General features: G+C 33.4%; 1 protein-coding gene and 1 pseudogene across 26 annotated transcripts in view; one reads left to right on the top strand and one right to left on the bottom strand.

The window, feature by feature from the left end:
• The window catches only part of PPIP5K2 (diphosphoinositol pentakisphosphate kinase 2), an 80,920-nt gene that overhangs the window by 25,749 nt on the left and 32,698 nt on the right, over window positions 1–22,473 (bottom strand). For 13 of the 26 annotated variants that reach the window (XM_037732532.1, XM_017511805.1, XM_017511786.1 and 10 more), the window contains 9 exons: window positions 22,261–22,346; window positions 19,952–20,077; window positions 19,693–19,814; window positions 18,942–19,124; window positions 9,757–9,898; window positions 8,787–9,010; window positions 3,803–3,930; window positions 3,117–3,231; window positions 217–261 (listed from right to left, as the gene is read on the bottom strand). In XM_037732532.1, coding sequence (XP_037588460.1) covers window positions 217–261; window positions 3,117–3,231; window positions 3,803–3,930; window positions 8,787–9,010; window positions 9,757–9,898; window positions 18,942–19,124; window positions 19,693–19,814; window positions 19,952–20,077; window positions 22,261–22,346 — 1,171 coding nt within the window. The remainder of the gene's footprint in view (window positions 1–216; window positions 262–3,116; window positions 3,232–3,802; window positions 3,931–8,786; window positions 9,011–9,756; window positions 9,899–18,941; window positions 19,125–19,692; window positions 19,815–19,951; window positions 20,078–22,260; window positions 22,347–22,473) is intronic. The other 13 variants (XM_037732534.1, XM_037732540.1, XM_037732538.1 and 10 more) reach the window with 3 other exon arrangements.
• On the top strand, window positions 10,445–10,991 carry LOC108291415 (annotated as a pseudogene).

The following is a 22,473-nucleotide window of genomic DNA, read 5'->3' as shown; positions in this document are numbered from 1 at the left end:
TTTTTGAAATATAATACACAGTACTGAATTGCAAGGGTAAGAGACAGTTTTTAACTTTTGTTAAGTCCCAAAGCACCTAGTATATTCGTAACCACAGAATACTATCTTAAAACAAGAATGCTATTTTTTCCCACCATTGTATATATAGGCCTATTACACTGAAGTGATATTCAAAAATCAGCAGGAGGAGGCATATATAAATTCTATTGATCTTACCATCTCCTTCACCATTCCTCCATCTTCATTCTGAGAATCATTGGTCTTTAAATATGTAATCATAGAGCATCAGAACTGAAAAGGATCTTAGAGAACATGTACTACAAGCATTCAAAGTAGAAAATTCTATCTGAAAAGGCAAAACTACTCAAAGTAAAGTCTATAGTCAACAGTTAACAGCATTTACTTAAACCATACGTACATCACAGATAAATTTCCTTTGTTGTATATTATATAACTACATTACAAATATAAAAAAGCACATTTCCTTTTTGTATACAATAAGAGTATATAATATTATGGACTTTAGTACAGAATGTGTCTTGTTTTAAAAAGCAAATTATAAGACCACATATTGACTGTACTTTTTTAAAATTCAGCATGTATTTTATTTCTATTTCAGACATTATACTTCTGTGTGTGTGTGCACATGCATGTGTGCAAGTTTAGAAAAGGTAATGTGAAGAGATGTATTTTTTTCAAAACTGATAAAGGAAAGCATAAATTAGCATTACTGAATTTCACTAAATTTAAGTTACCATAAATGATGAATTTAAATACTGAAAATTTTCATTAGATGAACAGATAATTGATCTTGTGATTTTGTGATACTCCAGTTTTAAAAACACCATCTAATGTCTAACTCAATGTTGCAGTTACAGATTTTGCTAGGTCTTCTCTAATAAATAAAATTAAGTAATATTTAGTAGTAACTTCCAGAACATAATTAATATGTAAGAAGCCACAAAAATATTTTTTAAAATTAAGGCCCCATTATACATAGTCCTGAAATCTTGTTCATAATCTTAGTTCCTTAACAAAACTTAAAAATAATTCTAGAGAAAGATTTTACCGAGTTCATTTTGAATAACTAAAAATTACAACAGGGAATATGCTGAGTAAGATTTTAATTATATTACTTACAGATTCTTATAAGGATAATAAAAGTTGGGATAATAAAAAGAAAACATTTTGGTATAGACTTTAATTTTCACCTTAGTAAATACATGTAATTATTTTCCCCCTGGAAACACTCATTTTTAAAATAACGAAGTTGTTCAGTTTTTGTTTTAGAAATGCAGCCTGAATTCAATATATGCTCAACAAGCTCTAGATCCATGACTACCACCCTAGTCCAAATGACATCTTTTTGGACCATTGTAATAGTTTCCTAACTGGATTCCTCATATCCACTCTCACCTATCTATTGTCCACACAATAATCAAAACTTAAAACCTTTCAATGGCTTCCCAATCCAATCAGAACACAAGGCACTGGCTCTTCAACCATATCTAATGTCATTTTATCCAATACTTACTATTATTCTCCAATCACAGGCTTACTATCGGTTCCTTTATTACTTATGTTCTCTATACCCTCCATATATATCAAAAGGGGACCATGTAAGAGATGTAACTCTCCTCCTCACAAACAATTCCATCATTACTCCTGGATATATAAGCTTTTCCCTTGCTAACTAAGGATCATTTTTCCTACTAATCCACATATTTATGCAAGGATGTTACTTTGCTATTCTTCAGTGGGACAAAGAAACAAAAAAACAAAAGAAAGAATGTATGGATTTGGAATTTTGACTGGAACAGAACTTTGAAACAGCCTTAGGGTAGCTTTGATAATTACTCTCAAGGACCAGTAATAAGATTGATTAGGAAACAGACATATACCAAGTCATTACTATATATTTCACTGCCCTTCTTTTAAAAGAAAACAAAATTGAATGATTTTCTTTTATAGATCACTTTGTATACAGATGTGCATAGATATGTATACCAATATATGCACAGAAAAATAAAGAAACATTCTAATCTTTTGGCTAGTTTAGAGATGACTGATTTAGATGAGATTCTGGACTTCAAGTAGTATCACCCTATTATACCATGGTACTGAGTGGAGTGGGTGGCATTGAGGGAGATGTTAAGTGAATTTTGTATGAATTATTGTGGCCAATGGGTATCACTGCGGCTCATTTTGTGTTTTCCAAAGATGGCTGACACACATATTCAATTCTACATACTCTTCTTACAATATGACAGTGACATTCGACCCATCTAGTGATGTGGGTTATTTCCTCTCCCTCTGAACCTGGATGAATCTCTTTGATTGCCTCAACCAAGAGAGCTCAGTAGAAGTGATGCTATATGATTTTAGACGACGGTCATAAAAATGCCATGCACTTGCACCTTGCTCTCTTAGGAAGCTCACTCCTGGAACTCAGCTGCATTATTTTGAGGAAGCAGGTCACATGAAGAAGCCAGGTGTAGGTGTTCTGGTCGATAACTGCAGCTGAGGTCCCAGCTGACAGCCACATGAAGCGCCAAACAGAAAACCCTTGAGATAAATGAGTCCCAGCCACTGTCTGACTATAATCTCATAAGCTCCTAAGTGAAACTTCCTAATTTATCCCAGTAAACCCTCTAAACAATATAAAATAAAAATGGAATGACTGTGGCTGTTTTAAGCCACTAAGTCTTGGTAGGTCATTACGTAATAGTAGATAAGTGCCACAATGTCTAACCAAACACGAAGTCCCATCAGTTCTGACCCTTAAATGACTCAAATTCGCCAGACTTCTCTTTACTGCCACCAGTCTATAAAATCACCTAAAATACTTTATATTATTGTTTGCTTAAATGATCTCTCTGAAGAGAACATCTTCATCCCTAAAATCTAGCAAAATGCTTGAGATATATATATATATATATATATATATATATAGATAGATATATAGATAGATAGATAGATAGTAGTCCCTTGAAAAATGACATTAAGTAGTAAAACTTAAGAATGAATTACTAAAATTTCATAGTAAAAATAGCAGTTAGTGATTTAATTACAAAATTAAATATACTTGTTAGACTGAAATAACTTATTCTACTTACATTGCATAAGGCACCATAGCGAAGAATAGATAGCAAAGAATGTACATGACTTTCACTGGTAAAATATAACCTAGTACGAACATGACGTTCAGGAGACAGAACACCTCTAGAATACCTAAAATTAAAAGCAGACATGCTTTTAATTCGAAACATGACCATATAATAAAAAACTTACTAAATATTGAAATTATTTTCTAAAAATAAATTTTACTAGAAGACCGTAATTAGTAAATCTATTATTCTTCCAACCACAATAGTGGATTTATCTTAGTGCATATTATTCTAACATGATGCAAACTCTAACTAAGACCTCTGAGAGCAAAGAACTTAATATTAGTCAAGTACACTGTAAATAGGTTATTTTACCTCCTTTAGTAGCAATGACAGAGGCCACAGACCTAAAGATGCTCACAGACATTAATGCTGCTAAATGGTGTATACATTGATGATCCCATGTGAATGATTACATATATTCCCTCTTCCCCATTCACCTTAGTTTTCTCTAAATTGGAGCAAAAAATAACTTAGGTTGAAAGTTATTAGGAATACCCAGGTAATACTATTTTCACAGTATGCCAATGACATACTCCTTACTTCATAGGACCATCAAATTTAGGGCATAATTTAAATCTGAAGTATGTAAAAATAGATACCTAGAGATTTAAATAACCAGTACAGTTTCTTACACAGGATGAAGTTTATTTACAGTGTCATCATCTTGTGTCCTCTGAAGGTCTGAGCGTATTTTTCTAACCAGAGGAGTACAGTAGCCTTTGGCAATCTCCAGTTTTTCAGCTTTAGTTATACCATATTCCTAAGCAGAAAACACATGACATTAGAAAAAGGATATAATGAAAAAGAACTCTAAAAAATGCACTCCTAAATTAGTCTAGTGCGAGACAAATATTTTATCAAGCCTTTTTTGAATATTGGATAACTCCCAGTTTATATTTTTTGCAATTGCAAATGTATGATTTTCAAACTATTAAGTATAATTGGAAGGATTTTGAGGTGGAACTGAACAAAAGCCATTAACTTCTGAAGGGGGAGAATGAATGGATGAATGTAATTTTTATGACTAGTATTCGCTATGTCAGAAGGTTTTAAATGTAAAAACAGCCCTAAAAGAAATGTGGATTAGGCTGCAAACACTAAAGCACAATATGTAATAAATATATGAAAAAAAATTAAACCTTGAGATTTTTATCTTTCCGCATGTCAAAGATTTAAAAGGCTGACATATTCTTCAAAACCTTTGGCCAATATTTTAAAAGTTTTAGCTTGTGGTGAGCAAACATTCCATGAAATTATCAAATTTAATTACATAATCATTATGAGTTAATTGGATTTGTAAGGAATTAGCACAATGTGAGTGTCCAGAAAACATGGTAATTTTAAGATTAATTACAATGTCAATTATAGTTCAAAGTAGTAAAAGAGGAGAAAGATAGAAGGGAGAAACGTGGGGGTAGAGTGGGAAAGAAGAGAGAACAGGGAAGAGGGAAGAAACACACATACCTTCTCTCTTCAAATTCATTCTAGGATATCTCAACTTAAAGGCTATTTCCTGCTACCAGATACCTCCAGAAAGATTCACATGGAATAACATCAGTATAGACAATAGATCTCAAAACTGCCTAATAAAGAAAATGCTGACTGATTACAGATGAAAGACCTATGGAAAAAAAAACTTCTTGGGGTGATTTACCTTAAACTAAAGCTAAGTTGGTTTGATAATCTTGCCAATGTAGACGACTAAATAGTGAATATGCAACAGTGTGTTTATGCGTAAATGAAAGAAAAATGTTGGAATTAAAAAATCATCAGGGAAATAATTTTTAAAAAATTTGTTATTAACAAGGTGTGAGAAAATGGATTTTCACACACTGCTGGTCTGGGTAAAAACTGGTTAAAGTTTCTGAAGCTAGAGAAATGGTCTTGAGTGAATGGAAAGACAGGTGCAAAGAGAGTGAAACAAACTTTAAAAGTTTAGATTTCCAAATATGAGTTGGTTAAATTAATTATTCTTACATTCACACCATTCAGCCATCAGGAATAATAGTGTATATATAGCTTTAATGGCATGGAAAGAAGTTCTTTAGGCTAAATGAAGGAAAAAATTAGGTTGTAAAATAGTATGCTTTTTCTGATCCAGTTTTTTGTAAAGAATGTATTTGCTATATATATGCATTTATGGAAAAAATTATATGTAAATGAATTTAAGGAAAGAGGCCTTTAAGAATATTCCAAAACATTGATATGCTTTTCTTTTGTTGGTAATGTTAGAGTAATTTTTTTGCTCTATCTGTATTCTCTAGTTTTATAACAAAGAGATTATTTTTATAATCAAGAAATCTCTCTATTCAAAACAGTGACATATTTTGCTCATCTGCCTCTGTCTATTAGGACCAAAGAACTTTTAGATATCCAAGTTCTCATATGTAGTTACAATATTTGTGCCACAAATAGAACTGATTAAAATACCAGATAAAGCTACTTGAAGGCTTTCTATGGTGATTTCAATGAGAATGTCATTGAACTTTCTTTGGCAAATGCTACTGTAAAGAACTGTTTGCATTTCATAATCTACAGATAACCAAACAAAACACCTTCAAACGTCAATTAATATGTGTCATCTCAATTAACATAATTTTAACATCAAATTTTGTCTTTAAATGTTTTTATTTACCACCATACCATCATGGCTATAATTCATTATTTTTAAACCAGGGACCCAATTTTCTGAGGATTAAGCCTGGTTAACATGTGAAATTTTGATTCTATTATAGCATCAACACCTATCAAAATTAGTTTTACTGTTAAAATAACTAAAACAGATCCTATGTTTCACTTAAGCCTAGCTATGACTGGAATTACATAATTCACATAGCATAGGCATAAGAATTAATCAATCAATGTAAGAGTAGAAGCTGTTATTTTAAGGCATAGTATCAATTTGAAGTACACCAGAATGCATGTATATACATTTCTCTTGCACAGACAGTGATACCCTGTTAATCTACATTAGTTTATTCTAAACAAGTTAAAATTTTATATTATTTGACTGAGTCAAGTCTTGAAGCTTGAAATATTCTTTATTTGCTTGAGAGCTATGTATACAAAATTCTATTTTTTTCCATTACAAATCACATTTCATTATAAATTACTGTAAATATATTTATAATTGTTAAGTTATCTTTTTGGTGATTGAAAATACCTGCCTTCTATCCACAGTTTTTGGATTTGTGAGGGCTAAAGTAACAAAGCAAAATAATATTTATTGAACTGATTTAACACTCTGAAAAAAAAAAAACCCTCCAAAGTTTCTGTTACAATAAAGATTGTCAAATGAAAAAGTTAGGAAGATAAACCCAAAGCTGTCCTCTCCTCAAATTATAAAAAAATCTCAGGACTCCAGAAAAGCATATGAAAAGACTTCTTCTTTTAAAATTATGAATTTACCAAAAACAGAACTGATTTCTGTAAACTTGGGCATAATTTTGTCTGAAGAATCAAACAATTTCAAAAATAACTCATCCAAGGAAAATAATTTTAGAGTTGTCTTCAAATAAATTCTCAGACCATCGTGAAGAACTAACCTAATTGCAGCAAAGAGAATTACTGTAATAGACTGAGAACAGCTGAGCTTTTAAGAATTACTTTGAGAGATACAAATGATGACTCAACTCCTTTATAACATACTAAGCGTTAGTGCTTCTTCTGATATTTTTAAAAATTAATTATAAATATTTAAGTTACAAGGATGTGGTGAAAAATGTCTTTAACTATATAAACAATACACATGAAATACATACACCATCTAAGGAGGAGAAATGACGATCAAAAACACCATTAACACTTGAGTTTTCTTTTGGTCTCAGCTTTTAGAGACCAACTTTTATTCACAATTGTAAAATATTTAGTATATATAATGGAAAGAGTAGAGGGGTGAGATTAAATAAGCAATGCAATGGCACAGGCATGGTTATGCTAAACATTAGACAAAGCATTGTGTATTTATTTAGCCTCTGAGTAGGTGATACATTCAGAAATATTGAAAGCCTACCTTGAAAAGTGCTTATAACCTCCACAAATAATCTTAAAGTCTTATATTCAGAGCTAATTGTTAAAAAGCATACTTATAAAACCAAAACTTATGCAAAATAAAACTTATCTTTTACAGAATAAAACTTACCTTTTTCATTTGGTAAATGAAAGAAATTGTGAGGGAATGAGTCCTGTTTCCTAAGTAAATGTAATTAAGGCCTAAAGACATATTCTTAAAGTCTGAGATATTTTCATCTTCTTTTAAAAATAACTTTAAAAATCACAGATTCATAAAGTAATACCTAAAACTGTCTATATTATATATTTGACCAAACAAATGTATAGTTCTCTTTCATGTTGAAGAAACAAGCTAATTGCTAACATGTATACAAATACCTAGAGGTAAGTTGTACTACTACCTGAATTCTCAGTTTTTCAAAATCTATAGTTTTTCCTGTACTGTCTATGAATATTAGGAAAGGGATGCTGTTCTTTTAATCATTTTTATACATGCAAATTTGTAAGTTAGGCTTTTTGAACTTTTTTCATAATCTTTTTTTTATGTATTTTGTACTTTCTGGCTTTCAAACTTGATGTAGTCCACAGTTGGAATATCTGATCTACTCCAACCTCCTCTTTACAATATCCAAATAATCTTGTACCGAGTTGAAAGAAGGTACAAAAACAGCATCTGGAACGGTGCTCTTTTAACATATTCCTGATCTCAATATGTTTTATCACCTACCCCTTTATTATCAATCTAATTCTGTTTAATTGCATTTTAGTTATTTGGATTCTTGTTACACCTTTATTTTTATTCTCCTATAATGAAAAGATTCATGTCCCCTAAAAGAACAATTATGTATATGTTGACCTCTAAACATTATTTTCAAAATGCTTTTGCATAAAGTAAAAAGACTTGCAAAAAAATTTTACATAAGGCCATAACTATCTTTATGTCTTACTCCCCACGTTTTTCATTATATACATGGTAGACACACAACAGTGTTCAATAATTTATTTATTCCATACTGTTTTCCATTGTTTAGTTTGTTCACATATTATTACTAAGAGTATTAATTCTTAAAATTTAAAAATCTACTACATTCTTATGGCAGTGAAAATACTCTGTATGCTACTATGATGATAGACACGTCATTATAAATTTGCCAAAACCCATATGTACAACACCAAGAGTGAACCCTAATGGACTATGGACTCTGGATGATATGTCAGTGTAGGTCCATCAGTTATAACAAATGCACCATTCTGGTGGGGGACAATAATAATCGGGGGAGGACATGCTATGTAGAGGCAGGGAGCATACGGGAAATCTTTGTACCTTCTGTGTGATTTTGCTGTGAACCTAAAGCCACTCTAATAAATATAGTCTTCAAAAAAAAGTCACTATAATCAAACTATTAGAAAATCAAATAATGTGATTAAAACAACCATAAGAAGCTTAAAATATAAATTCATAATTACATAATTTCCTCTTTAAAGTTACTGGTTTTCCAAGGACATAAAACCAATTACCTCCTTTTTATCCACCAACAGACATTTTTAAAGTATCTATTTATTCAATATTAAAAAAAAAAAAATTGATTCTTAAGAATGACTTACCTGAGGGATAACAATATCTGCTAATGCCTTTGAAAGCCTATATAACTCCATTGTGTTTTCTAATTTCAAGGAACCATTATGCTGGACATCATATTTTATACAGTCATATATATCAGGGATTTTACTAATATCATATCTTCCATTCTTTGTTTTAAAGTCTTTCTCTAACTTGGACCATCTACGTAGCATGAGCTCCAATGTTTCACTATGGTAAAGCTGAATATCTAAAACAACATAACATTTTTAGTTTATGCAACTTAAAAATCTAATTTAGAATACATATTAAAATGTTAGTAATTAGAAACTTTTTAAAATCTCAAAAACGCAACTGTACGAAGTTACAGAGTTACTATAGACATACACTATTAGCAACCATGTTTTTTACAGACCTAGACAAAAGGTTAGAAAGTGGGCTTATAAAAGATTTTTTCCATATATAATAGGCTTTAATAACAATAAGAAGAAAAAGAGCAACAATTATAACAAAGTTCTTTTAAGCTCATATATTTATGTACTGTTATTTTTATTAGATTTACATAACTAAGTGAATAGGCAAACTATCTTTAGCAGAAAGGAACCTCAGACATTCAAAATAGTCTAAATGATCCATTTTCTGCCAGAAAAAACCAAGATGCCAGAGTTGTCTAAGTTATTAACCAAGTAAGCTTTGGGGCCAGAGCCCAAGTCACCTTCCTGTTGCTTGCTCCTTCTTATTACCCTGCCTACTCACTGCTTAACTATATGGCAATGCTGCATAATAAGATAATCAAATGAGAATATTTTATTTTCTCTTTAATGCTGTCATGGATAAAAACCACTATAACTTAGCCAATATTATTTTGCTGGCTATACATTAACTCATACTATACATAGCTCTCAAGAGAGGCTTGATTTCTTAAGATTGGTCCATCTTAATTGGTGCTTAATTGAATAGTAACTTTTATCTGTTCTATGCTCTAAGAACATTTACCTGATGATTTGGGATCTTCCATTCGATGTCTGATTTGAGAAGTCAAACTCTGAATTAAGGAATAAACTTTATCACAGGTCTTCACAGGATTTTTAATTAAATGCATTGATTTGATAACAGAAATGCTTCCAGATGGAGTAAGCTACAAATGAGCAAAGTATATATTTTATATCTGGTTATACCTAACTGTCTAAGAGAACAACATACACATAGAAAACTTTCCAGCAGCTGGAGAATAATTCCATAGCAGAAATTAAAATGACCCCAAAATACAGCTGACCCTTGAACACCACAGATGTGAACTGCACAGGACCACATATATGCAGGGTTTTTCCCTAAAAGTTACACCAAAATGTGCTGCTTCTCCTGCCTCCCCTTCCACCTTCTTCACTCCTTCCACCCTTGAGACAACTGACCAATCCCCCCTCTTCCTTCTTCTCAGCCTACTCAACGTGAAAATAAAGATGAAGATCGAAGACTTCTATGATGATCCACTTCCCCTTAGGAAATAGTAAATATATTTTCTCTTCCTTCCAATTTTCTTAATAATATTTTCTTTTCTCTAGCTCACTCTAGAATTTTCTTAATATTTTCTTTTCTCTAGCTCACTCTATTGAAGGACTAGAATATATAATACAAAATACTGGGAACTTCCAAAAAGTATATGGAAAAATTGAATTAAAAAATAAAAGTAGGCTGTGGATGGTGGGCAGCTGGGGTCCATGAAGGATCCCAAGATGGCTGGGCAAAAACTTGCTCTAAAAACCATTGACTGGATAGCTTTTTGGGAGATCATACCCCAAAACCAAAAGGCCATTGCTAATTCCCTGAAATCCTGGAATGATATCCTCACCTCCAGGTTGGCTGCTTTATCTGAGAATCTACCATCTATTGACTGGGCTTACTACAAGGCCAATGTGGCCAAGGCAGGCTTGGTGGATGACTTTGAGAAGTTTAATGCCCTGAAGGTTCCTCTACCAGAGGATCCATATACTGCCCTGGTGGATACTGAAGAAATAGAAAATGTGAAGTCTCATGCAAAGTGGTGTCTTTCTCAAAGGCCAGGGTTGTAGAATATGAGAAACAGATGGAGAAGTATTAAGAAATTAATTCCATTTGAACAGATGACCACTGAGTACTTGAATGAAGCTTTCCCAGAAACCAAATTGGACAAGCAAAAGTATTCCTATTGGCCTCACCAACCAATCAAGAATTTATAAAATTGAGTCCAGGAGGAGGCTCTGGTCCTTATGTTACATATTCTGGATATTAAAAATAAAAGTAATTATACCAAAATAAATAAATAAAAGTAAAAAACTTTATTTCTCAACATAAGGTCTGTCAGGGTCAAGACACTTTTGTAAGCAGTAATACCAGACATTTAGTCCAATTAGTCTATTCCTAAAAAACTGAGGATCCTGGGAATTTATCCCTGTCAATGGGGTCTTTTTAACATTATTAACTGAAGAAAAATGAGTGCCCTTTAAATTTTTTTTAAGATTACGAAACAAAAAGAAGTCAGAAGGAGCCATATCAGGACCACAAGGTAGATGCCTAATGATCTCCTCCCAAAACTGTCCTTGTTGGGAGGAATAAGCAGAAGCATCATCATGATGGAGAAGGACTATGTAGTGAAGATTTTGTGGATGTTTTCTGCTAATGCTTTGGCTGACTCTCTCAAAACAATCTCATGATAAGCAGATATTATTGCTTTTTAGCCCTCCAGAAAGTCAACAAGAGAAATGCCTTGGGCATTACAAAAAAACCACTGCCATGACCTCTGTTCTTGACTAGTCTGTTTTTGCTTTGACTGGACCGATTCTACCTCTTGGTCGCCATTGCTTTGATTGTGCTTTGTCTTCAGGGTCATCCTGGTAAAACCATGTTTCATCTTCTGTTACAATTTTTCAAAGAAATGCTTCAGGATCTTCATCCCACTTGCTTAAAATTTCCGTCGAAAGCTCTACTCTTGTCTACAACTGATCTGAGCACAACAGTTCTGGCACTCCAAATTAAGCAGAAAATTGGCTAAATTTTAATTTTTCAGTCAGAACTGTGTAAGTTGAACCAACTGAAATATTTACGGTATTGGCTATTGTTTCTGATGTTAATCGTTAGTCTTCTTCAAGTAGGGCATGAACAAGATTAATTTTTTCCTTGCAAATTGATGTGGACGGTCTGCCATTGCGGGCTTCATCTTCAACATCATCTCCTCCCATCTTAAAACTAGTTATCCATTGATATACTAGTGATTTCTTTGGGAAATTGTTCCTATAACCTTTTTGTGAAGTATGATTTCACCATTTTTTTTTCACTAAGCTTCACCATAAATTTGCTCTTGGTTCTTGTTTCAATATTAGCAGAACTCATGTTGCCCTTACAGAGACTCTCTTCAAACTGAAGCCTTACTCTTATTAGTGCCTCAAACTAAATCCCATTCAGACATGTTATAACCAATTAATGTGAGTTTATTTTAGTATTAAAAAGAGTTGAAATTTGTGTATATATATATTTTTCATAATGAGCATTTTCCATTAGCTTTTTAAAGACCCTTTGTATGTGTCAACTGACTGTTCATGTTATTGCTAAAGCTTCTAGTCAAATGTAGGCTTGACTTGGGAGTTAAGTTTTTGAAGAGTCAAAAGTTACACGCGGTTTTTTTTTTTTTTTTTTTTTTTTTTTTTTTACTGTGAGAGGGATTGGCACTTCTAAACCCAACACTGTCCAAGGGTGAACTGTATAGTAATAAGTTCAAGAAGGAAGTAGATTAAGAATTTATGTTAAAAATATTATTTATTCATTTCTTTTTTTTTTTTTTGGAGACAGGGTTTCTCCATATTGGTCAGGCTGGTGTCAAATTCCTGACCTCTGGTGATCCACCTGCCTTGGCCTCCCAAAGTGCTGGTATTACAGGCGTGAGCCATGGCGCCTGGCCCCATGTTAAAACCATTAAACATTAGCTGTCATTATCCATAAAGAAAATTTAGCAGAAATACTCTAACTTAGTGGAATTTGATGATAATCTACTGACACTCTTAATATGTGTAAATATGGTTCTGACCACTTGACACATATTTACATGTAATAATTCTAGGCATCTATTATCTTTTCCCAGATGGGTTACTGAATTGAGGTTAAGCCACTTGCTTAAGGAACAAACCACTAGGATGTGAAGGAGTAGGACTGAAATGCAGGTAGTCTAGCTACAGACTGGTGCTCTTAACCACTATTCTATTATGCCCTTGTAACGAATTTTTTTAAGTCATATATATAATGCACTTTAGGTTCTGGGGTACATGTGAAGAACATGTAGGATTGTTGCATAGGTACACACATGACAATGTGGTTTGCTGCCTCCATCCCCCCATCAGCTATATCTGGCATTTCTCCCCATGTTATCCCTCCTCAACCTCCCTACTCTCTGCTGTCCCTCTCCTATTCCCCCACAACAGACCCTAGTGTGTAATGCTCCCCTCTGTGTGTCCATGTGTTCTCTCACTGTTCAACACCTGCCTATGAGTGAGAAGATGCAGTGTTTGATTTTCTGCTCTTGTGTCAGTTTGCTGAGAATGATGGTTTCCAGATTCCTCCACGTCCCTACAAAGGACATGAAATCATTCTTTTTTATGGCTGCATAGTATTCTATGGTAAATATGTGCCACGTTTTCCTTGTCCAGTCTACCTTTGATGGGCATTTGGGTTGGTTCCAGGTCTTTGCTATTGTAAACAGTGCCACAATGAACGTGTGCATGTGTCTTTATAACAGAATGATTTATAATCCTTTGGCTATATACCCAGTAATGGGATTGTTGGGTCAAATGGAATTTCTATTTCTAGGTCCTCGAGGAAGCACCACATTGTCTTCCACAATGGTTGAACTTATTTACACTCCCACCAACAGTGTAAAAGTGTTCCTATTTCTCCACATCCCCTCCAGCATCTGTTGTCTCCAGATTTTTAATGATCGCCATTCTAACTGGCATGAGATGGTATCTCACTGTAGTTTTGATTTGCATTTCTCTAATGACCAGTGATGATGAGCATTTTTTCATATGTTTCTTGGCCTCATATATGTCTTCTTTTGAAAAGTGTCTGTTCATGTCCTTTACCCACCTTTGAATGGGTTTGTTTGTTTTTTTCTTGTAAATCTGTTTTAGTTCTTTGTAGATTCTGGATATTAGCTCTTTGTTTTTTTCTTATAAATCTGTTTTAGTTCTTTGTAGATTCTGGATATTAGCCCTTTGTCAGATGGGTAGATTGCAAAAATTTTTTCTCATTCTGTTGGTTGCTAGTTCACTCTAATGATTGTTTCTTTTGCTGTGTAGAAGCTCTGGAGTTTAATTAGATCCCATTTGTCTATTTTGGCTTTTGTTACCAATGCTTTTGGTGTTTTAGTCATGAATGGTTTTGCCTAGGTTGTCTTCTAGGGTTTTTACGGTGTTAGGTCTTACATTTAAGTCTTTAATCCATCTGGAGTTAATTTTAGCGTAAGGTGTCAGGAAGGGGTCCAATTTCTGCTTTCTGCACATGGCTAGCCAGTTTTCCCAACACCATTTATTAAACAATGAATCAAAGTCATCAATAAAAATATAGTCCCACATTCCAGTTTTGGCATTTATCTTGGCAAGTTATTTAACCACATCAAGTAAGTTTCTACAAATATAAAAAATATAAAGTGCAATTCTACTTCTGGTTATAATGAACTAGGTAGTTTGGATTAATATATCCACTGAAGGTAAGTAAAAATTCAGGCAAAGAATTTCTATACTTATGCTTTAAGGAATCTGCAAAATAACAAGGTAGTAAAGAATTATGGAAGCAAAATTCAAAGGTCAGTGATCCAGAAAGTGGGCCTAGAATTTAAGATGGTGTCTCCATTGGAAAAATTTATATTTATGAATATAATAAATGACTCCAGACAAAAGAGTGCATAAAGGAAACTTTACGGCCTAGGGAGCATATTTTGTAAAAGACAGAACACTAATAACTTAGTAAGTATCCATCTAGGGTTATTAATTTTGAGAATCAAAAAACAGCAAAATAAAAATAGGTAGAAGAAATAAAATATTAAGCAATGAGAATTAATCAAATGGAAAATAAGCACATAACTCAGAGACCTAACAAATCTAAACAATGGTTCTTTGAAAGGACTACTGGTTTTAAAAGTTTTAAAGAGGTACCATTTATAATTGCATAGTATCAATCACCTCAACCTAAATCTAACAAAGATGCACAAGAACTCTGTGCTGTAAAATATAAAACATTTAAAGATATTAAGGAATATCTCAATAAATGAGCTACACTACATTCGCAGATTGAAAGGCTAAAGAAACAGGTGTAAATTTGCACCAATTACATGTCTAATGCAACCTAAATAAAAAATCCCAACAGCATTTTTGACCAGCTTATTTGAAAATTTACCTAAGAATGCAAAAAAAAAAAAAAAAAAAAATCCAAGAAACACTTGAAGAAGGATCCAGGGTGGTGTTAGGGGGTATTATTCATTGGCACAAGGATCAACAAACAGAATACAGGATCCAGAAACTGATCACCCATATATAATAAAGATGGTACTTCTGTGTAGTGGGGAAAGAACAGTCTTTTCAGTATGTTCCGCTGGGATACCCAGGTGTACATAGAGTTGCAGGGGAAAAATCAACCTTGATATTTTTAGCTCATAGCACACACAAAAGTGAATTTTATCTGGACTGCAGATAAATGTGAAGAGCAAAACAGTAAGCTTATAGAAGATCATATATATCTTATGGCCCAGGGTTAGAAAAGATATTTTAATTAAACTAAAGAGCTTCTGCACAGCAAAGTAAACTATCATCAGTGAACAAGCAAACTACAGAATGGAAGAAAATTTTTGCAATCTACCCATCTGACAAAGAGCTAATAACCAGGATCTAAAAAGAACTTAAACAATTTTATAAGAAAAAAAACAACCCCATCGAAAAGTGGGCAAAGGATATGAAGAGGCACTTCTCAAAAGAAGACATGTAGCCAACAAACATGTGAAAGAAAGCTAATCATCACTAGTCATTAGAGAAATGGAAATCAAAAATACAATGAGATACCATCTCATGCCAGTTAGAATGGCGATCATGCCAAGTCTGGAAACAACAGATGCTGGAAAGGATGTGGAGAAATAGGAATGCTTTTCCACTATTGGTGGGAGTGTAAATTAGTTCAACCATTGTGGAAGACAGTGTGGCAATTCCTCAAGGATTTAGAGCCAGAAATACCATTTGACCCAGCAATAGGAATACATACATACATACATACATATATATATATAAATACCCAAAGAATTATAAATCATTCTACTATAAAGACACATGCACATGTATGTTTATGATAGCACTATTCACAATAGTAAAGACTTGGAACCAACCCAAATGCCTATCGATGATAGACTGGATAAAGAAAACGTGGCATGTATACACCATGGAATACTATGCAGCCATAAAAAAGGATGAGTTCATGTCCTTTCAGGGACATGGATGAAGCCAGAAACCATCATTTTCAGCAAACACACACAAGAACAAAAAACCAAACACCACATATTCTCACTCATAAGTGGGAGTTGAACAATGAGAACACATGGACACAGGGAGAGGAACATCACACACTGGGGTCTGTTGGGGGTTGGGGGGCTAGGGGAGGGATAGCATTAGAAGAAATACCTAATGTAGGTGACAGGTTGATAGGTGCAGCAAACCACATGATATGTGTATACTGATGTAAGAAACCTGCACGTTCTGCATACATACCCCAGAACTTAAAGTATTAAAAAAAAAAAAAAAAAAGAAAAATATATTCTAAATAATATATTAAAATGCATTGACTGTAAGGGGAAAAAATGAACTTGGAAATCATGAAAAACAAGAACTTCTGCTTATCAAAAGACATCATTGGCTGGGCGTGGTGGTGTATGCCTGTAATCCCAAAGCCTTGGGATGTCAAGGCAGGAGGATCACTTGTGGCCAGGAGTTCGAGACCAGCCTGGGCAACATAGTGAGACCCAGCCTCTACAGAAAATAAAAAAAAAATTAGCTGAGCATGATTGTGTGCACCTGTAGTCTCAGCTACTCAGGAGGCTGAAGCAGGAGGATTACTTGAGCCCAGGGGTTTCAGGCAGCAGTGAGCTATGATCATACCACTGCACTCCAGCCTGGGTGACATAGTGAGGCCCTGTCTCCAAAAAGGAAAAAAAAAAAAAAAAAAAAGACAAGACATAATTAAGGCTCAGAGTAGGTCATGTTATCTAGAATACATATAACAAAGAACTCATATCCAGAATACATAAAGAACTTCTACCACCCAAGAAGAAAGACACACACAATTCATAGAAAAAGAATAAGGACAAGAGACTTGTCCTCATTAAAGAGGGTATCTAAATGGTCAACAGACATTGAAGCCACAATCAAGTACATTCTAGGTATATCCACCAGAATGACCAAAACTGAATCATCTAAGAATCCTAAGAATGGAGAATATGTGGAGCAATGACAACTATCGTGGACCTCTGGTGGGAGTGTAAATTGTCTCAATAGCTTCAGAAAACAGTTTGACTTTATCTACCAATGTTGTACATAAGTATACCATGGTCACAATAATTCTACTCCTATAATATACCCAAGAGAAATGTATGCTCATTGCACAGAAAGCACACAATAATATTCATGGCAATTTTAATCCTAACAGTCCAAAACTCTAACAACAATAGAAAGCATATATAAATTGTAGTATGTTCAGAAAATAGTACATGGGTCAACAAACTATAGCTTGCAGGCCAAATGTGGCCTGTGACACAGCCCACGAGCTAAGAATGGTTTTTACATGCTTAAACGGGAGTTAAAAAAAAAAAAAATAGAATACGCAGCAGAGACCATATTTAGACTGCAAAGTCTAATTTTTTTTTTAAATAAAGTATTTACTATCTGGGCTTTTACAGAAAAAGTCTGCCAACCCTCAAATGGAATACAAGAAACACAGTAATGATTAAACTATGATCATTATGGTTGAATGAAATTCAATGAAATGAAATTCAACAATATGGTTGAATTTTAGAAATACAGTATTAAATAAAAGAAGCCAAATATAAAACATATTCTATTATATGAAGCTTAAAAAATAGCCAAAGTAAATTAATACTGTAGAGCCATTATAGGAAAAAGTATGAACACTGCTCAAAAAACTAAAGACATATGATGCAACATTCCCACTACTAGGTATATAGCCAAAGGAAATGAAATCATATGTCAAAGAGATATTTACATTCCCATGTTTATTGCAGCACTGCTCACAACAGATAAGATCTGGAATCAACCTGCCCAATAACAGATGAATGAATAAAGAAAGGATAGTATATATACACAATGAAGTATCATCATCTAGCCTTAAAAAAGAAGGAAATCCTATCATTAGCAACAATATGGATGAACCTAGAAGACATGTTAGGTGAAATAAGCCAGGCACAGACAGACAAATATGTACAATCTCACTTACATGCCAAATCTAAAAAAGTTAAACTCAGAGAAGCAGAGTAAAATGATGGCAACCAGAGGTTGGAAAAGGGAAGGGGTTGGGAAGATGTTGGTCAATTTCTATCTAACAATTTGTTAGATAGAAGGAGTAAGTTCAGGGGATCTATTGTACAACATGGTAATTACAGTAATAGCAGTGTATTTTATTCTTGAAAATTGCCAAGGGGCAGATTTTAAATGTTTTCATCACAAAAAATAAAAACGATGTGAGGTATTACCTATGTTAATCTGCTTGAGTTAGCCATTTCACAATGCATATATATTTTAAAATGTGTTGTATGTTTTAAATAATTTTAATTTGTCAATTAAAATCAATAGATTTAAAGTTAGAAAAAAGCCAAAAATGAGACTAGACTGGCTAGAGACTATACTTATTCTCCAAATAAGTATTCTAGATATGCAAAGAACATAAAAAGTCAGGATAGTAGTTTTTTTGAGGAGGTAGGGAACAGGATGCAACTGGGAAGGGGCATACAGAAGCCAGAGTTGTTCCAATGTTCTATTTCTTTACCTGTAGGGTGATAGCGTGTGTATTTGCTTTATAATACAATAAGCTCTACATTTATGTTTTATGCACTTTTCAGTTTTCTGCATGTGATGTTTCACAATATAAAAGAGTTTGCTAAGACCCACCTTTTCATAATCTTCAGCAGTAAAATCTCTGTCTTTCTGAAGTATTTCATGAAGCCTTGCCTTCACACGTTGTTGACAACTGCTCAAAGAGTCACTATCACTATCCAAAAGACCATTCATATTTGCACTCTTCACCATTTGAACAAGAATGGGTGTAAGCTCTCCTTCCAAAGCTAAAAGCCCCTAAGCATATCAAATAAAGAAAACACAGGTTTTAAAAATTAATATGTAAAATAATAACTATTTTGTTACATACTGATTTTCATAAAGTATAAGGTAAGTTTTATAATAAATAAACTTTATTAATACTATAGTTCATTACTGTTATCTGAAGGTTTTACTTGAAATGTCCAAATATGGAATTTTTAAATATTGCCTTAATTAAAAAAAAATTTGTTTTTTTGAGACAAGGGTCTCACACTGTTGCCCAGGTTAGAGTGCAGTGGTATGATTTTGGCTCATTGCAGCCTTGACCTCCTGGACTTAGGTGATCCTCCCACCTCAGCCTCCTGAACTGCTGTGACTACAAGCAATTAAAAAAAATTTTTTTTGTGTGTAGAAACAGGGTTTTAATATGTTGCCCAGGCTGGTCTCAAACTCCTGGGCTCTAGTGATCTGACCACCTCAGCCTCCCAAAGTGGTAGGATTACAGTTATAAGCCACTGCACCCAGCCAAAAATGTTTTAAGATGCGATATTAGATTAAAACTCTAGTAATTCTAAAAAAAAAAAAAAAAAAAAATTACTTATACCTTTGCAAAAGCAGCTGCAGTCATCTGGACTCGTCCTTCATCAGAGGCATATATTTTGAGGTCATGTCTGTAGGTGCTATGTAATCTAAGTAAACCACAACCAGGAAATCCTGCATAATCTCCTGAAAAAAAATCCTCAAATCACTTCAGCTATATTTTCATTTCATTGTATTTCTATAATATTTAATGACATCACAGATGAGCATTTCAAAATACAATTTATGCAATTAGTCAAATTAAAGAAAACTCTAAGATTTACCTTGACCTCCAGGATACATACACCTGAAAGCTCTTCCAAGTTCTTCAGCCTGGACCCTGCCTGCAGGAGTTAATTCACCTCCCCATTTTAGAACCAAAAGTAAAGATGGTTCTTCTCTTCGGCTGTCTATAATACATATGAACGAATAAAACAAATGTTAAGTTTATTTTTTTAAACAGACTTGTCTTAAGATTAGTTTTTTCTCTGTGCTCTCTTTTTGCAGTGAAATATGGCCCACATCACATGTAAAATATTTTGTTCCCTAAATGCTATTGCACATATGTTCCCTAATGCTGTTTATACGCAGTTGCTTCTATCAGGAATACCCCCTTGCTATACCTGTTTAAATCTTACTGAAATTTGAAAATCTCTCTTATACTTTAGAAAAATGACTCCCAATTTTCTTCAGGGATGTAATGTTTCTCCCTTTCCTGATCTCATAGTAATTTCTTCAATGTATTTAATTTAGTTGTGCTATGTCTGCTGGATTAATAGATTCTTGATGCCAGAATCCAGGTTTTATCTGTCTTGATATCAAGCACTTTTTGCAGTGCTGTCCCATAAAGGAAAATATATTAGTTTAAGTGAAGAAGATATGTATGTTTTGTTTGTTTGTTTTTGTTTTTGAGACAGCGTTGCTTGGTTGCCCAGGCTGGAGTGCAGTGGTGTGTCCCTGGCTAATATTTGTGTTTTTAGTAGAGATGGGGTTTCACCATGTTGGCCAGGCTGGTCTCAAACTCCTGACCTCAAGTGATCTACCCATATCGGCCTCCCAGAGTGCTGGGAATAAGGCATGAGCCACCGTGCCCTAGATACATATGCTTTTAAGATTGGAAATTGGTGATTTACATCATTTTTAGGAAGATGTAAGATGACAGGGCCTAACATTTATTCTAATTTAAATTTTATGCAATCTGATACATTTTATGCAAACAAAGGTAATCAAGAGCAGTTTTTTAAATCTGAAATTGTGGAATCTTTGCATGTTCCACATCAGAGTATTTTCTCGGACAAAGAAGATACCGTAAGTTAATGAGTTCCTGTTCTTAATTTTGTTCTACTCCTTTTCATGGTCTTAAGATCTGTGTAGTTCTGAAAACAGAAGTAATTTAAAAATAAGCATTATAAGCACTGAAAAAACTTAATAATGATTCGTTAAAGGTGAGAAGAAATCACCCCTTCCCCTGCAGCTAGTTAGCAATTCTATGAGCTTGCCATGTAGACCAATATTATTTCATGGAAGGAAAGTTAGTTGTAACTTTTTAAAATGTTTGTTTATAGAATGTTTTTGATCATAAACATTAAGATATAGAAAATTCACCTGTATTCCTATTAGCCATATGGTGTGATAAGAGCAATATATCAAATGTTAAAATAAATATATAAAGATTAATATACATTTGTATCTATATTTAAGATAATCACCATTTTAATTTTTGCTGCTATAAGTGAAAATCCCTCTAGATTAATCTTTCCCTGAACATCTGATTACTTCTTTGGGATAGATTCTGATAAATAGAATTAAGGTGAAAGCATAAGAACATTTTTTGAAGTTTTTGATAAATTGCCAAATTACATTTCAAAAAACTATGCCAATTTATACTTCTACTAGTAAACTGAAATCCTGTCTCAATGAATTCTTATCAGCAGACTTTATTACCAGTTTAAAACAGAAATGAAGAAAACACTTTGCCAAGATGATAGGCAAGAGAGATTATCATTATTACCATTATTATTTTATTGGCCATCTGCATTTCTCTATGAATGACTTCTACAATCCCTATCCTTCTCTTTTGAAAGGTAAATGCATTTATGAACTTGTATGCTGACTGTTCTTAGGAGACTAAACTTGTTTAAAGACTTATTCTGGTTTACTGGGTGGAGGAAAATATCCATTTATTTTAGAAACAGGTTAGTTGTATATTTTTTCAAAGTCTTTTTGTTCTTCTTGAACTTTCTTCTTACATACTCTGCCCTCTTCTATCAAAAGGTGATGTAAGGGGCCCACTAAATAACAATTAGTTATAAATACATAAATTTTCTGAAACAATCCCACAGTTAAAGGGATGTCCTATGTAGTTTTCAGAATAATGAAATGTATCCTTTATTTAAAGAATAAGTAATCTAAAAAAAAAAATCTATCCTTTATTTAAAGAAAAGGAAGCACAGCTAAGATAATTCTACTTTATTTTTCTCACCATGCCAGTACCAAAACTACTAAGCAAAAGATGGTCCAAAGGTAATCAACAGTGACCAGCAAGTTACTATATGTAAGTAAAACTACTGTATAAGCATTAAGAATGACATACCCTCCTCTTCACTAGATGTTTTAGGACAACCGTGAGGGAGATAGGTCAACTGAACCTTACGATTTATTCCAGAAAAATGACCATACCTGAAAAATAAAATGACAAACAGAATAGACCATGAAGAGAAAATCTAATTATCAAATATTAATGCTCCCTCCTACTTGTATGTGCCTGTTTAATTCTTCAAAATATTCTAGCAAAAAAAAAAAAAAA

This window comes from Cebus imitator, unplaced genomic scaffold (assembly GCF_001604975.1).
Source record: "Cebus imitator isolate Cc_AM_T3 unplaced genomic scaffold, Cebus_imitator-1.0 Scaffold452, whole genome shotgun sequence".
NCBI classification, from domain to species: domain Eukaryota; kingdom Metazoa; phylum Chordata; class Mammalia; order Primates; family Cebidae; genus Cebus; species Cebus imitator.
This window is presented reverse-complemented; position numbering and strand designations above follow the sequence as displayed.